The sequence below is a fragment of the Nilaparvata lugens genome, chromosome 3, assembly GCF_014356525.2.
Source record: "Nilaparvata lugens isolate BPH chromosome 3, ASM1435652v1, whole genome shotgun sequence".
NCBI classification, from domain to species: domain Eukaryota; kingdom Metazoa; phylum Arthropoda; class Insecta; order Hemiptera; family Delphacidae; genus Nilaparvata; species Nilaparvata lugens.
Window position 1 is genome coordinate 47,243,889 of NC_052506.1, and position 16,699 is coordinate 47,260,587.

General features: G+C 36.3%; 2 protein-coding genes across 3 annotated transcripts in view; one reads left to right on the plus strand and one right to left on the minus strand.

The window, feature by feature from the left end:
- The window catches only part of LOC111050151 (cyclic nucleotide-gated cation channel beta-1), a 53,375-nt gene that overhangs the window by 32,356 nt on the left and 4,320 nt on the right, over positions 1-16,699 (plus strand). The window contains exon 18 of one of the 2 annotated variants that reach the window (XR_005570794.1): positions 6,735-7,048. The exons of the other annotated variant lie outside the window; for it this stretch is intronic. The gene's annotated coding sequence lies outside the window, so the exon portion shown is untranslated. Of the gene's footprint in view, positions 1-6,734; positions 7,049-16,699 lie in introns of those variants that run through there. 2 annotated transcript variants of the gene reach the window in all.
- On the minus strand, positions 38-15,306 carry LOC111050149 (fibroin heavy chain-like). The gene is made up of 3 exons (XM_039422809.1): positions 15,227-15,306; positions 3,006-5,223; positions 38-2,867 (listed from the first exon to the last, which is right to left on the minus strand). Exons 1-3 carry the CDS (start codon positions 15,254-15,256, stop codon positions 1,060-1,062), a joined length of 4,056 nt encoding a protein of 1,351 aa, XP_039278743.1. The 5' UTR covers positions 15,257-15,306; the 3' UTR covers positions 38-1,059.

Below are 16,699 nucleotides of genomic sequence, written 5' to 3' on the forward strand. Positions count from 1 at the left end.
GCAGAATTTCAATATCGTTATACAGCCTGGTCCAAAACTCAATACCCTGAACTTTATGATAGATACTGGATTTTGAGCTACTATGTATTAAAATCGTGAAAAGCAAAACAAAAATTTCAATATTAAATACCACCCTTTTTTCAACTGAAAACTGAATTAAATTAATTTAATAAGAATTTTGGGGTGTGTTCAAAAACTACAAGTTGAAAGATGATTTCCATTCTTAATACAGAATGTATTATTTGAATCCAACTACTATACTATTTAATACTATTACTGTGAAATAAGATTGGAGTAAGATTTCAAAACTCATTCGACGGTCAACTTGTTTTATTTAAAAAAATAAAAGCACACAGAAATATTAATGAGAAACGAACATCTTCATTCTTCACTTTTTAAAAATATAATTACTTGGTAGAGAACAAGACAACCTTTATTTTATATTTGAATCCTTGAAGTGTTACACACAGATAATATATTTGTTTCGAGAATAATAGGTAGTAACAAATGGTTACCTCCATACATAAATTTTCCCTCAATTATTTTTCAAATGCAGACAAACCATCCCTTCAATAAATATAATATTTGTTTCAGAACATGACTATTAAAAATAATTGAATTGCAGTAAATGACGTTAAACACTCTTCTGTTATAATATTAACAAGAGATCAACTCCATGTTCAATTCATATACAACAACAGAATTATACAGTGTTTTTTGTCTTTTAATAATTTCTTGAATCAAACTGACTCAATATCCTAAAACATATACCATTCAACATTTAATTCTATTTATTCCGTTTGCACAAAATCATAACAATGATTGGGAGAGAAACAACATAATGGGAAGCACTCAATAAGTAAATTATTTCTATTGGTTCAATCATTTATAATTTGTGTCAAACAAACCCCTTTGCAAACCACCCATGGGATCCTGCACGTTGATTTTTTATTGCAAGTATTGTAAGTTAGTGAGTTGGAGCACATAATCTCAAGGCAGTACTCTCAGTATGAACAAATTATCAGTGTGCAACTGTACTCAATCAATCTGTGGATTATATCATTTGATCACACTCAATTTTTGAATTTGATAATTTTTCTTTGGGCCTTTGTTTTTCGAATTGGCAGCATTGTCAGTCTTATTGATTTGTCCTTGACCGGCGGCGTTGAGGTGGCCGCCCACCTCACCGTACAACTCGCCGGTGTATTGGTGGTGCTGCTCCTTGATGCCGGTCTCACCCGAGCTGGAGTGGTGGCTGCCCACGTTGCCAAACACACCGGCGCCTATGCCATGGCTGTGGCCCCCGCCAGCAAAAAAGCCCACTCCAGGTTTATTATGACCCAGACTACCAAAGAAGCCCAGTCCGTGGCCACCACCAAATAGATTGCTATGTCCACTGACACCACCACCTCCTTGACCACCTTGATGGTGGTTCCCAAAAAAGCCCCCATGGTGATGATGATGATGATGGTTGCCAGAGTGGTGGTGGTTCCCCCATCCACCAAACAATCCTCCACCACCTCCTCCGCCTCCACCTCCTCCTCCTCCACCGAATCCGCCACCGCCTCCTCCTCCACCTCCACCACCTCCAAATCCTCCTCCGCCACCACCGCCGCCTCCTCCACCAAATCCACCGCCTAAACCTCCTCCTGCACCACCGCCTAAACCTCCTCCTGAACCACCGCCGGCACCGCTCCCTCCACCTCCACCAAATCCTCCGCCTCCGCCGACTCCACCACCTGCCCCAAATCCACCTCCTGCACCACCCCCAACTCCACCACCTGAACCTCCTCCACTTTGACTCACTTGATTACCAGTACTTGAACTACCACTAGTTGTGCTAGCTGTCATTGAAGTACTAGATCCACTACTAGAAATCATTGAGGCACTTGTTCCACTACTGGAAATCATTGCTCCATTCCCTGAGCTCATATTGTTTGATGCACTATTCGAATTAGTATTTCCCTGTTCGACTTCTGGTTTACTTTCTTGTCCACTTCCACTTCCCCCTGTGGTCCCTGAACTAGTGCCTGAACCTTCTGCACCGTCTCCAAAACCACCTCCAGCTCCTCCACCAAATCCTCCTCCACCTCCTAGACCACTAGCACCTCCACCACTTCCTCCGCCAAATCCTCCTCCAGAGCCACCCCCAGATCCTCCTCCTTGTCCAGCTCCTCCACCACTCCCTCCTCCAAATCCTCCTCCAGCCCCGCCTCCAATTCCACTGCTACCGCCTTGTCCAACACCTCCTCCGAATCCACCTCCAGCCCCACCCCCCACACCTCCGAATCCACCTCCAGCACCACCCCCAACACCTCCTCCAATTCCATAACTTCCTCCTTGCCCAACACTTTCACCACTTCCTCCTCCTGATCCTCCTCCTACACCACTGCCACTTCCACTTCCTTGACCATTACCCGCGCCCTCACCACCTCCAGTACCTACCCCACTTCCTCCTCCAAACCCTCCTCCAGTGCCACCACCAGCCCCTCCTCCAATTTCACTACTGCTTCCTGCCCCAGCGCCTACACCATTACCGCCTCCACTTCCCTGTCCACTACCAGCCCCTTCACCATTACCCCCTCCATATCCTGCTCCTGCACCACCTCCAGATCCACCACCAAATCCACCACCGCCACCAGAACCACCACCAAATCCACTGCCTCCACCTGCTCCTCCTCCTAATCCTCCACCAGATCCTCCTCCAAAACCTCCTCCAGATCCTCCTCCTAATCCCCCACCAGATCCTCCTCCTAATCCCCCACCAGATCCTCCTCCTAATCCTCCACCAGATCCTCCTCCTAATCCTCCACCAGATCCTCCACCTAATCCCCCACCAGATCCTCCTCCTAATCCTCCACCAGATCCTACTCCTAATCCCCCACCTGTTCCACCTCCCAATCCCCCACCTGCTCCTCCTCCTAATCCTCCACCAGATCCTCCTCCAAAACCCCCTCCAGATCCTCCTCCTAATCCCCCACCAGATCCTCCTCCCAATCCCCCACCTGCTCCTCCTCCTAATCCCCCACCAGATCCTCCTCCCAATCCCCCACCTGCTCCTCCTCCCAATCCTCCACCTGATCCTCCTCCAAATCCACCGCCAGTACCCCCTCCAAATCCACCTCCAGCTCCTCCTCCAAAGCCTCCCCCAGTTCCTCCACCACCGCCAAAGCCTCCTCCTCCCCCTCCCCCTGCTCCTCCACCTACTCCACCACCCGCTCCTACTCCTGAACCCCATCCTCCTCCACTCCCGGAACCTGCTCCTCCTCCTCCTGATGTCCCACTGCTGGAGCCTGTATTCATATTGATGATTGAAGTTTGTTCTTTATTATCTCCATTTATTACTGTTACATATTCTGGTCTTTCAACATTTGCTGGCATTCCATTGTTAGCATTGCTAATACTACTTTCACTCAAAACCTGACCACCATTAGAATTTGAGTTTCCAGCACTTTGAGACCAGCTCATTCCACTTCCACTGGCCATATTATTATCTGCAGTTGAAGAACTCGTTACATAATTGCTCCCCCAAGCATTGCTATTCATACCACTTGTACTACCCATTTGATTTGAGTTGCTGCCCTGAGACCACATACTGCTAGAGGTTGGACTATTCCCTGGTTGGTAATAGTTCCCGGTGTTCTGAATATTCGCTGGATATGCTTGATTATTGAATGAATTAGAACCTGAACTCTGATGAGTTGCACACATTGGATTATAATTAGGATAATTTGCATACTGTTGATTGTTGAATCCTCCACCATAATATTCACTGCCTGGTCTGATTGGTTGTGACTGTGATGGATAATATCCATAATTAGTATACTGTGAACCATAATTTGACCAGCCAGGATTCCCATACAATGCACCATTCCCTTGTCCAATGTAACCTCCATTCCCTGAACCATAAATGGGGTAGTTATTTGATAAGCCACCCCAATAGTTACCATAATTACCCATGTTCCCCTGATTTGGTTGATAATATCCTCCATAAATAGGAGGGTTATATCCCCCACCATTATAGTTCTGTTGAGATCCTGGATTGAAATTTTCTGGATACCCCATACTATTCTGATTTCCTGAATTTCCATATTGATTTGGATAGTATGTCCCTGAAGGCTGGGATAGCAAACTATTCTCTCCTATAATTCCCATAGCATTTTGGTCTACAGTTATCTGACCGTTTGTTTGACCTCCTACCCCTGAAATATTCTGATTTATCAATACTGTACCTTCAGATTCACCTGAAATTACACCGATTGCTGTTTGGTTAATGGATATATTCTCTGAAGTAGGGCTCGCTCCAGCGTTGTGTGGCTTGAGTGTGCTTGGATTCGGTCGTCCATCCACATTCACTGAAGATGCTCCAAATACACTTTGGCTGATTTGGACTCCCGCTCTGCTGTCATTCCTGTTATCAAATGTAGAGTTCTCCAATTTCACATCAATTAATTTTCGGTCATCTGAGTCTTCCATAATATGAGAGGTTTGATCCATTTTCAATCCCAGTCCGCTGTTAATTGATTCGTAGGTAGCGTTTGCATTGCCGGTTCCATTGCTTGAAAAGGATACATTAAAATTCACATCGTCAGTGTTGAATTCGAACACAGTAACAGTCTCATAAGCTTCAGTGGTTATTTCGAGTTTCGATCCGGAATTAGATACGGTCTCTGAACTTTGCGATTGTTCAACACTGCTATTGATTGGTTGTGAGTTTGAAGTATTGGTAACGTTACTTGTATCTAACATTTCCGATTCCGTAATACTGTCAAAAGTCTCATTTCCTTCTTCATCCATGTTTGTCGATTCTTCCTGCATCATAGATTGCGAATTGACATTGCTGATCTTGTAACTCTTGTCGAATTCTGGAACAGCATTCTGAATTTTGGCGCTCTGCCATGAAGTTGGAGACACTAATCCACTGTAGACATACTGCTGCTTTGGAATGCCACCATGTATGATTGCACTTCCGCCGAACGGCACCCCGGAACTGGCGCCATGGATCAGGCCTGTCGCTCCGCTCCTGTAGACGTCGTTGACAGTATCATGATGAGCTTTACCTGCCTTCAACACGATGTTCTGATTCCTGGTTTGCCTCTGAGTAGCAGATCCTTCAACTCGCGGAGACGCAGCAGGTGAAATGATGTGTCTTCTGTAGGCTTCAGCTTGGTTGTTCTCCACTTTTCCTGATATCGTGGTTGAGATGAAATTGATGCTCAGTATCTGGAACAAATGATAGAGAAGTCTAAAATACTTTTCAGTGATAAGTAATAACTCATGATTAGTATTTCAACTTATTATTTTCTCAAATCAATTGTGATAATTTCAATAGTTGATGAAGATGGAATCCACCTACTGTGTTCATGAGAAATGAAACAATCATGGGTTTCACAAAAAAACGTTTTAGCAGTGGATGGAAGGGTGGAGGCTAGATATTTTACAAAAGTTTCAACCTAAAAAATGATATACTAACAATTATTATAACACTCCAACTTATTTCTTATCATAATTCCTATAAATTTTCAAAATTCTTTCTACAGATCTTTCCTTTGTTATTTTTTGATAGCCGGATACCACTTTTAGTGACAAAAACATTCTTGTATACATTTTACTTGAGTTTTCTCTGATCATTGCAATTTTTTCTGCAAAAAAGTACTGGTTTGAGAGAATATTTTTTTAATTGGTTTTCCATCATTTATCAACATTATCTGAAAGTCAAAAATGAGTGATTTCATTTAGATAACGGACAGCTCCCACGTAACTGATAACCGGTGCAGGCTAAATCTAAAATATGATACCTCTATCTATCCAAATCCCAAATAAAGTAAAATAATTTAAAAAATGATTGAATCTCCCCTTCAAATAATTTTACTGACCAAAAACAAAGCATTATAAACAATTGACAATATCCATCCAAAATTTCAGATAATGATTATTATAAATGTTTAAAAAAATTAGTAAGCTCTAAAACAAATAAGACATTAAGAAAAATAAACAGTTTCTGGTACAATAAAAGTACTACTTGTTCAATTATAAAATAATATCCGCGTGCAAGTAGGAGCACAGCTAAAGAATAGTTGTTATTTACACAATTTACCCCATATAATCCTTATCCCATACTGGCCAAATGACAAAAAATACATCAAGCCTGCGAAAAACAACCCTGCCGATGATTGATAAGGGATGACAATGTGCGGTTTCTGAGTTGCTGTGTGCCATAAAAACTTGTGAAACGGTATGCCGAAAAATTAATATCCGTGTATGCTGATAATGAAACCGCATGTGAGCCAGCCAGGCACGAATGACTTCAAATATGTGCAGCCATTTATAACACAGTGTCAGTGAGTGCAAAAATAAACATTTTTTATTTCTTGTCATTTGCCAGCATCGATCCATGTTTTCCAAACCTGGCCTAATTATTCTTAATCATCTTCATAAAAAATATTTTTCGCCCCACTTGGATGTAATGAGCTGGTTTACGTGCGTCATATGGAGGCCGAAAGTGATTGTTTTCTGACTAGGCCGGTAAAATTTTTACGGCCCTAGGGCTGTAAAATAACCTTGAAGTCAGCTGATTCTGATTTGATGTGAACGTGTTTACAAAATAGTTGATGAAACCGAATCAGGTTATGCTTCTAGAATTCAATAAAGTATTTTGCAATAAGATACTAACATTTTATTTGGATGAATGAAATACAAATAATATATTATAACTATTCAAATTCAATTTTCAGAGTATAATAGAATCCAACCTCAAACCTCATAGTACTTCGCTTATCACGAAACCTGGTGGATAATTTTGGAACTACTTGGGCAATATCCATGGTGCTGAACGTTTTTACAAATAGTTTATGAAAGGGAATCAGTTTATGCTTCTAGAATTGAATAAAGTATTCTGCAATAATATACTATCATTTTATTTGGATGAATGAAATACAGATAAGATATATTATTCAGATTGGCCAAATTTCAAGTGTGCTAAAACAGCTGATCAAAAAACTTTTCATTATTTGTGTTTATGATTCAATAATTAAAACATTTATAATAATATCATCTTATTGTCATTTGAAAGAATAAAAAAGTATAAACTCAACCTCCCACATAATTGAACATAATCTTTTAGGTTATTTAGACAAATCAGAATAAAAAATAAAAATACTTAGACAATTTATTTCGTGATATTCAGATTACCTCAGATTTGCTAGAGCTATGACCTTCCACTTTTGCTTTCGGAAGTGCTTAATGAACAATTATTCTCATATATATATATATATATATATATATATTGTTTATTTTTCTTTGTGGCGAAAAATAGCGTTCGCACCACGGGCAAAAACGTTTTTCCGGCTCGAAATCGGTTTTCAAGTCCGAGGCCGTAGGCCGTAGGCCTCGGACTTGAAAACCGATTTCGAGCCGGAAAAGTCTCATTTTCGGCCCTAGGTGCGAAATATACTATTACAGAACAGATTTTCCGTTTTTTTAATTAATTTTATTCTGCTTATCATAGCAACCCTTTTCCGTCAAATTTATACATTCTCATTTTTGGTTGAAAACAAAACTTATTAACAGGCCCCACGTTATTCAATGAGCTATCCGGTTCATAATACTCCAAGATCATTACACATTGCATCCAAATAGGGACAAAATTGTTACTCATTGTGCCCAAATAGGGACGAAATTGTTACAATATCTATTTCTTTTAAAACTCGATTTATTTATTCATTTTATAAGTTTTTTTTAGAGTAATTGAGTAGAAGTCGAATCTAGATTAGCTTGTAAATTGTGAGTACTTTTGTCAGGTGAAGCAAAAACACATGAATAAATAACAAAAATCCTACAAAAACCAACTAAGAAAATGTAAATTTCCAAAGAAAAATCAACTATCAAAAATTAACACTTGGTAAATAGTACGCTACTGAACTAGGAAAATTGCATAGGTTATTGTAAAACTGGAGTGTACCACACCCCAGAGCCGATAGTTTCCTTCGCTGACTGAGCATGAGCAATAGCACACTGACAGTTAGTGCTAATGTGGCAAGTAACATCAGAATAATGCAAATTGAATTTACATATGTGTGGAATATCTCAATACTTTGTTTTAAAGGAAAGAGAACTCAAACAGAAAGATTCAAGATTCATTTTATTAACCATCAGACTACAATCAGAGCATTAGGCAATCATAATATATATTTTTTGAAAGTACATACAATTGGATAGAAAATCATACATGATAAAGCATAAAAGCACTTCACTCACATGGGCTACTTTTGAACAAATTAATAAAAACAGTATAAAAACTCTTGTAGTACCCTTTGAGCTATTTTTAAGGTTTTTTATTTAAAATTGAGGTTACTACAAGATTTTTTTATATTGTTATTAGTTTATGATGAAGTATATTTATATTACATTCAAGTTGGGTATTCAGGTATTCCTCAAGTGAGTAAAAGCATAGAGAAACGATAGCATAAGTAGATATCCCATGGTATAGGGCGTTTATGTCGCAACTTTTACTGTTATCCCAAGCCGATAGTTCACATAGTTCTTTCCTATGCAGCTGTGTGAAGCTGGTAGTCTCTCAAATTGTGCCGTTCATACACTAACACTCCAACAAAACAGTGAAAATTGACAATAATCGACAGTAATCGGCTTGAGATAACAGTAAAAGTTGCGACATAAATTACCATGGGATATCTACTTACGCTATTGTTTCTCTATGGTAAAAGGCATTATTTTTCAGATAACTGTTTATAACTTTCTTGAATTTGTTTAGAGGTATATTCCTGGTTGTTTGAGGCAGTGTATTATACAATATAATACTGCTGGTAAGTATGGCTTTTCGTAGTTTTTTTTTCAAGTCTTATTTGTGGTGCTACAATGTTTCTACTGTACCTGTTATCATCTGCATGGAAGTCTTCATGAATGAAAAAGTTTTCTGAGTTTTCCTTAAAATAAATTTAATTGAAATAAATGAAGAGAGATGGAAGGGTTATTATACCAATATTAGGGAAATTTGGCCTGCAATAATCTCTCTGTGTTAGTCCTAGGATAGCTCTAAGAGCTTTTTTTGTCATAGGAACACTGTTATGAATGAACGGAATTACCCCATAGACGCACACCATAACTCAAATGTGAGTGGAAGAGCCCAAAATAATGTGTTATATTTAAAGATTGAAATCTTACTCCTAAAACAGATAACTAGAAAATATAACATTTCAAACTTCAAGGTTGGATACTGCTTTCAAAAAATTCTCATCAATATCTTCACTTGAGATCCACCAATGTTTATCACTTGAATATCTTTTGTATTTTTACTAAACACATAAAAATAAATCAGTTCTAATTTTTCAGTTTGAAAAAATCATTTATCCAGACATTCGTCTGTCAAAGTTTGTCAATAAATCAAATCATTTCATTTTCCACATTGCATTACAAAAATATATAAAATAACATAAACTCAATTATTAATACAATAAATCAATTTAAATAGAAAATGATACATTATTACATTAATGGTAGTATACACATGGCGTGAATGGGGGAGAGTTCTTGCGTGAAAAATAGAGTAACATGTATCTTTATCTGTGCTATGTACTTTCAACTTATGTTCTATACTACCTATACAGAGTGGGTGAAAAGTCCGAGAACGGCTTAATATCTCATACACAAAGGTAATTTGACGGTGGGTGTGATTGGGATTCTACTCTAATTGAAAATACTACTTTACTATGACTTTGAAAATCTGGTCCGGCATCTTGGATCCGCCATTTTGAATGCAACTTTATTTTTTAGATAGGAAGGTTGTCATGCGATACATGATTTCGAAACGGAATTTCAAGAAAAAATGAATGGCGAAAACCGCACATCGATATCTCAAACCGTTTAGAAGATATTCAGATTATTAATCAATACCACTTATGTATTTCATTACTGATTTGCATGGTATTGAATAATAATAACTATTTTCTCGGACATTTCATTATTTATAAAATTTGGGAACAGAATAGTTTTGGGCTATGCCACTACCTCCGTAAACGGAGGTATCGGCTATGCCTGTTGTTCTATCCCGATCATATTCATATGATTTGTAATTATATCAACGAATAAATAAATAAATAAACGGTTTGAGATATCGATATGCGGTTTTCGCCATTCATTTTTTCTTGAAATTCTGTATCGAAATCATGTATCGCATGACCACCTTCCTATTTAAAAAAAATAAAGTTGCATTCAACATAGCGGATCCAAGATGGCGGATTAGATTTTCAAAGTCGTAGTAAAAAGTATTTTAAATTTGATTAGGATCCCCAATCACACCCACCGCAAAATTGCCTTTGTGTATGAGATATTAAGGCGTTCTCGGACTTTTCACCCACTCTGTATAAATACAAATGTAACTGCTGTTTATAGTTAATTCAAAAAATATACGTTATCAACCAACCTACTTTTATTTACCACATCGCTGCAATCCTCAGCCTCCCTGATGTCGTCCGGCAAATTCCTATAGATAATTTGAGCTAGGTAGTATGGTGATTTGAGTTCTATTTCTTGCAGTAATATGGGTGTTGAATATTCATGGTTGTTCCTGAGTCGTGTTTGGTAATTGTGTTGTATATATATTAGCGAATAGGATTATTTTATGTTTCCTTATATATGTGAGGATTGTTTTAATAAATAATTGTCTTAATTTGAGTACAGGAAAGTCCGAGAATAGCAGCAATGTGGGGTACCTGGATTCTTTTTTTTAAGATAATTTTGATTATTGTGCGTTGAGTAACGGCCAGCGGCCCCAGGCAAGCGGTTCCCCCAAACTATTGTTCCATACTGCAATATTGATTGGGCATATGCATGGTAGATCCTCCTACACAATCTAATGTTTAGTACCTGGCTGAGCTAAGAGAGTCCATGCAACATCCTTCTAAGCCTCTCTTTGACACATTGAATATGGGGAACTCAACTCAAGTGATGGTCAAAAATAACCCCAAGATATTTGTATTGGTCAACTTTCATGATTGATCTACATGCACAGACTGAGGATTCTAATCACTTGCTTTGAGCCTGGATCTGATTGGTTCCTTGTTACAATTGGTATATACTTTGCTTTGTTTTAGTTATATTTACTGTTAGGCTGTTATGGTCGAACCAGTTTCTGATTCCAATAGCTACAAGCTTCTTAAAGAGCTTGCCTCTATCTATAGAGTCGAAGGCCTTGGCCAGGTCCAGGAACATCATTAAAACTGTATTTTTCAACTTGACTGACTGAATAATATATTTGGTCACTTCAAATAAAGCATCGTTGTTATTTTTTTATTTGTAAAATCTATATTGGGCTTTTGCAAGTACGTTATTATTCGTCAAATATTCTGTTAACTGTAATTCAACGCATTTTTCAATAATCTTAGACAATTTTGTCAAGAGAGAGATGGGTCTGTAATTTGTAAAATGATTTTTAGGTCCTGATTTGTAGATTGGGATAAATTTTGCAATTGTTAGATTTTCCGGAAACTGTCCTGTACGAATGCTTTAATTTATTGAATGATGGATAGGATTAACTCCATACTCAGAATCATTAATTTCTGGTTCTCAAACAGGGTTCAACGATTGGGATAGAGAAGATCCAACAAACGTAAAATAATTTCAATCAATATTTTACGTTTGTTGGATCTTCTCTATCTTCTCAAGCCCCCCGCTCTCCAAAAATGTACTACAAAATTTCTTAATATCTGAACACTCTGCACAAATAATTGGTGGGATATCTAATATTAGTATTGCAGTATTGGATACAAGAGATGGTAACATAGGTTCAGCAAACGAGGCAAAGGTACTTGGAGTAGTGCTGGACTCTGAACTCTCCTGGCGACCTCATTTAGACCAACTAAAAAGCAAACTCAACTCGGCAGTGTTTGTTCTTTGAACCGTGAAGAAATTGCTAGATACAGGAATGCTTAGAAGTGTTTATTTTGCTGTGTTTCATTCTCTTCTTTCATACCGTGTTATATTTTGGGGCAATTCAACTCATGCAATACATATATTTAGGATTCAAAAGTGGGCAGTTAGAGTGATGGTGGGTGAATCTATTAGAGCAAGTTTTAGAGATTATTTCAAAGAGGTAAAGATTCTCCCACTACCAGGTGTATATATTTTGGAGGCTCTTTGTTTTATTGATAAGAATAAATATAGGTTCAATACAGGAGAGTTGTTCCACTCATACAATACCAGATATAGACAAAACCTCAGAGACGACATTTATCGAACTAATATGTATGAGAGGGGGGTAAAGAGTGCAGGAATTCGGCTTTATAATATTCATTGCCAACACGCGTTAAGGCTCTCACAGGTGAGAAGTTTAGAATTAAGGTGAGGGAGGAGTTGTTGCAGGTTTGTCCTTATTCCAGTGAGGAATTCTTTTTGCATTATGAAATGCAAAGATTGACGACTTAGAATATAATTTACAAATCCGTATACCCCTTTCATAGGTGGTCAGTGGAATGAAAACAAATGAAAAAATAAGTCTACAGCATTTTCATAAGAAGAAAGAAGAAAAAATAATAAACTACGGCAAGCCGTACGACCAGTAATGAGATGGAAATATAAAAAAGAAAATTTAATTAAGTATCTGAAGAAAATTCTAATGAACGAGAGTGCCTGTGAAAAATTATGAATACATTAGAGAATATAAATTTTTTTTAAAAAATAGGAAATTGATAGTAAAACTAATTTTACTTTTCATGAATACATAAGAAGATAGAAATATTTAAAAACAAAAGAGGAAATTGATAGTAAAACTAATTTCACTTTTCACTAGCGAAACTTGCGACATGACTCTAGGATGGAATTATCAAATTCCACTGATAAGGATTTGGTCACCTTTTAAAGGCCCCTTTTCCAGTGAAATATCTCTTTGAATTATTGGACTGTTCAGGAGATATCTTATCAAGTTGATTTTGTACTGGAGCTAACTGTGAATGTGAAATATCATATCCGACTATCGCATAACACAGTTGTATAAGACAAATAATCTATTTGTAATGAAAAACATAATAGACTGGGATGGAGTATATAGCAACAATTGTTTGACGTGACAATCTGCATGAGCAATACCAATTAATGTTATGAATAGGCACACTAATCCTCACAATTATATTGTCTAATCCTCTAGTCTAATAAAAATTGAGATCTTCAATTATTTGCATGGAATTATTAAGATACAAAATACTAGATACTCAATTCCATGATAATTTATTATCATATTTACTCATTTATAGAAACTATTCATAATATTATACTTGAGAAGACATCTTAAATAAAAGTATAATGAAAATATACAAAAATCAAACCATTGATTACCAGAGGTTTAATGAATTCAATACGTTACTTAAGGAGAGACTTAACAGACAGCCCTACTGTATCGCTTTGAGAAACGAATTCATTCGATTCAGAAACTTATTACACTCAACAATTAAGCAAGCCAAGCATAACTTTTACTAGAATAAAATTGACGAGGTTTCAGATAATCCACAAATGTTTTGCACCTAATGAAAGAGATTGCTGGAAAATCAAAAAGCCATAAGTAAATCATTCCCATTCGTTCTTAAAATGTATAAATTCATCTACTTATTTCTATTTATAAATCATAATTATAGTAGGCTACCGTTTATTGAAATTAATAGAATAATAAATTAAAAAATACAAATTATAACAACTAGTTTCAGTGTTCACACCATCGTCAAATAAACAAATCATTTCACAATAAATTTCAAATAAAAAATATTTTTTCAATTTTTTTTAAACCTGAAGATGGTGTAAACAAAATAAAAAAAAATAATTTTTTATTTGAAATGTATCTTTTAAAACCTGAAGATGATGTGAACACTGAAACTAGTTGTTATTACAATTAAGTATTTTAATCTAAAATTTGTAATTTTTTTATTTGAAATTTATTTTTTCAAACCTTAAGATGGTGTGAACACTGGAACTAGTTATAATTTGTAATTATAATCTATTATTTTATTAATTCCAGTATAATTCTATTTTATAAACATTCCCATTCAATTCATTTTCTAAAAATGGAGACTCAAAATATAAAAGAACTCGAAAAAAATAAACGATATCTGTAACAATATCAATCAATATTTCACGTCCGTTGGATCTTCCCTGAACTCGTTGAACTTAGTTGGATAACCGGAAATTAATGATCATGAGTATGGAGTTGATGCAGTATTTGAGTTTAAGGTGGGCACAAAAGATGAACTAATGAAGGTGATACACAGTCTTAAAGGTAGGAGTGCTCGGGGGTACGATCTCATACCCACTAAATTAATCAAAGAAAATCTTGATTCATTGATTAATCCTATCCATCATATGATAAATTAAAGCATTCATTCGTACAGGACAGTTTCCGGAAAATCTAGAAATTGCAAAAATTATCCCAATCTACAAATCAGGACCTAAAAATCAATTTTCAAATTACAGATCCATCTTGTAAGACTCTTTTGACAACATTGTCTAAGATTATTAAAAAATGCGCCAAATTACAGTTAACAAAAGCGCATTACGAGGAGAGTAAAGATTTTAGAAATTCTTGGTACTATATAGTAGTTGATGACAAGCGAAATAGGTTCACAAATTTGGTTCTCATTTAATGCTGATCTATCGGTCTAGCATCGAACCTTAACCTAATAATAATAATAATGTTATAGAAATTCAGTAATTTCAAGAGTTAACTTAAAAAAATGATGAAATTATCAATTGATCATTTAGAAATCCACAAGTAGACCTATTCATAGCAAGCAGACCTGGAAAAGCCACAGGCTTTCCTATTAAATATCGGTTTTATGTTTTCTACTCTCTTTCATCTGTATATTCATATCATCCAATCTCTCCGAGAATAACATTTTAATGAATTTATTCTACAATATTTTACTCATGGAGTACACTCTTTCAAATATATTTTGGTAATTCTTTTTTGTATGATGTTTGCTCTTATTTTCAACCTAGTAAATTTAAAAGGTGATAATAAAAGTCTCCTTGGAACAGTAATATCCACTTATAATTCAGATTGAAAAGCACTTGAGGACGTTTTTAACAATATCATAAAATTAAGACATTGTTTAAATTAATCAAATTTTAAAGTTCAGTCAAACACTTGAAATAAATTGCATGAGAACAATATGAACCATTCCTATCATTATCAAAAATTAAACTTATTGAATAAGTGTGAAGTACTTACCAAAACGAGCGAAAGATATTTGAATGCCATGCTAAGCGCCTATGTATGAGCAGCCATAGCAAGAGTCAAAATGTGACCTTGATTGTATCAGTGCAATATATAAGTTGTCTCCCACCCCTTGTTCAAGGAGCAGGACGTTTAATTATCAATTGAAAGGGCTCGATAAAGAAGGATGGCACAAAGAAAGTGGCATGCCAAATGAGATGAGAGAAACAAAAGAATAGAGAGATGAGTAGGAAGACTCGCCTCACCTCTCAGCTGTCTCATTCAATGCAACCTTTCCTAGAACTGATTGTTAGATTGGCCTCCAGCGGAACCCAAGACAAGTGCAGGGTGCATTATACTCCTGATTACAGATTATGATTCCCCAGCAAATGATTTGGCACTTTGATTTACAATGTATTATTTCTTTTTACTATATATTATAATGTGTCAGATAGCATGTACACTTATAAATGTTGATTCAGTGAATCATTAGTATTCTTAGTAGTTCTATAATAATGTAAAACATTAAAAAAGCGAATATAATAAGAAAGGTGCCATTTTGAAAATGCTACTAGTAAATAAAAACAATAAATAGTGGGAAAGTACATAAGGCACATGTAGGCTACACATATTTAATACTACATTTTTGTGTGATTTTATTGCAGAATTGTACGAGTATTTGTCTGCATGTGGAGAATGTAATTAGAAAAAGCTCAAATTTTCTTTTCCACTAAATATTATAATTTTATTTCTTTCAAATATTAAATACTATAGACACTACTATCGATTACTTATTGGAATTATCAAATTGGAGTCATCAGGGCAGGAAGCTCTGATTGGCTTCCCATCATCTGATCAGCTGATTCCCGAACTCCAACCCAATCAGCCAATCAAAGAGCTTCCTGTTCTGCCGATTCGTCTGAAAAAACGCTTCATGTGGCTTGACCCTTACTGTACTATATGCGAGATATACTTCTCCATAAAAATGAAACTTTCTTGAATTTTGAACACACTTATGAAGTGAAAATGCACTTACGATCGTAACCAGACTGTATTTCACTATTGACTCTCATTTCAAGTTATGTGTGTGGTAAGGGATGAAGGATGAAGGTGGAGGAAAACGTCGACATGATTGTGGGGGTTGGTGGATGCGTTAGTAGGGCGGTAATTTTGAATAATTGACTTTTTTGTCAAAGAGTGTGTGGGAGGAGAAATTTATTTGATCGTTAGGAGAATGTTGGGAAACTTTTTTGAGTGTTTGTAAATTGAAAGTTCTGTTTCATACTTGGGAAATGCATTGATAGATGTTAATTTTCAATGTTTACTCCACTTGTAAAAAATTCCCCAAAAAATATTTTATTGCTTTAAATATTCAAGTTGGAAACTGCTGCCGTGCCATACCCACTTGATATTATTGATTGAAAATTCTTTTGTTGAGATTAAAAATACAATGCTTTGCAATGCGATTCAGTGTAGCGTAAAAGCGTG

Excerpts from the sequence above, each read along its gene's own strand:
- LOC111050149 (XM_039422809.1), bottom strand. The coding sequence starts at position 15,256 with ATGGCATTCAAATATCTTTCGCTCGTTTTG. Across the intron at positions 5,224-15,226 it reads AATATCTTTCGCTCGTTTTG|ATACTGAGCATCAATTTCAT; the intron begins GTAAGTACTTCA and ends CATTTGTTCCAG. Across the intron at positions 2,868-3,005 it reads GGGATTAGGAGGAGGAGCAG|GATCTGGTGGAGGATTAGGA; the intron begins GTGGGGGATTGG and ends GATTAGGAGTAG.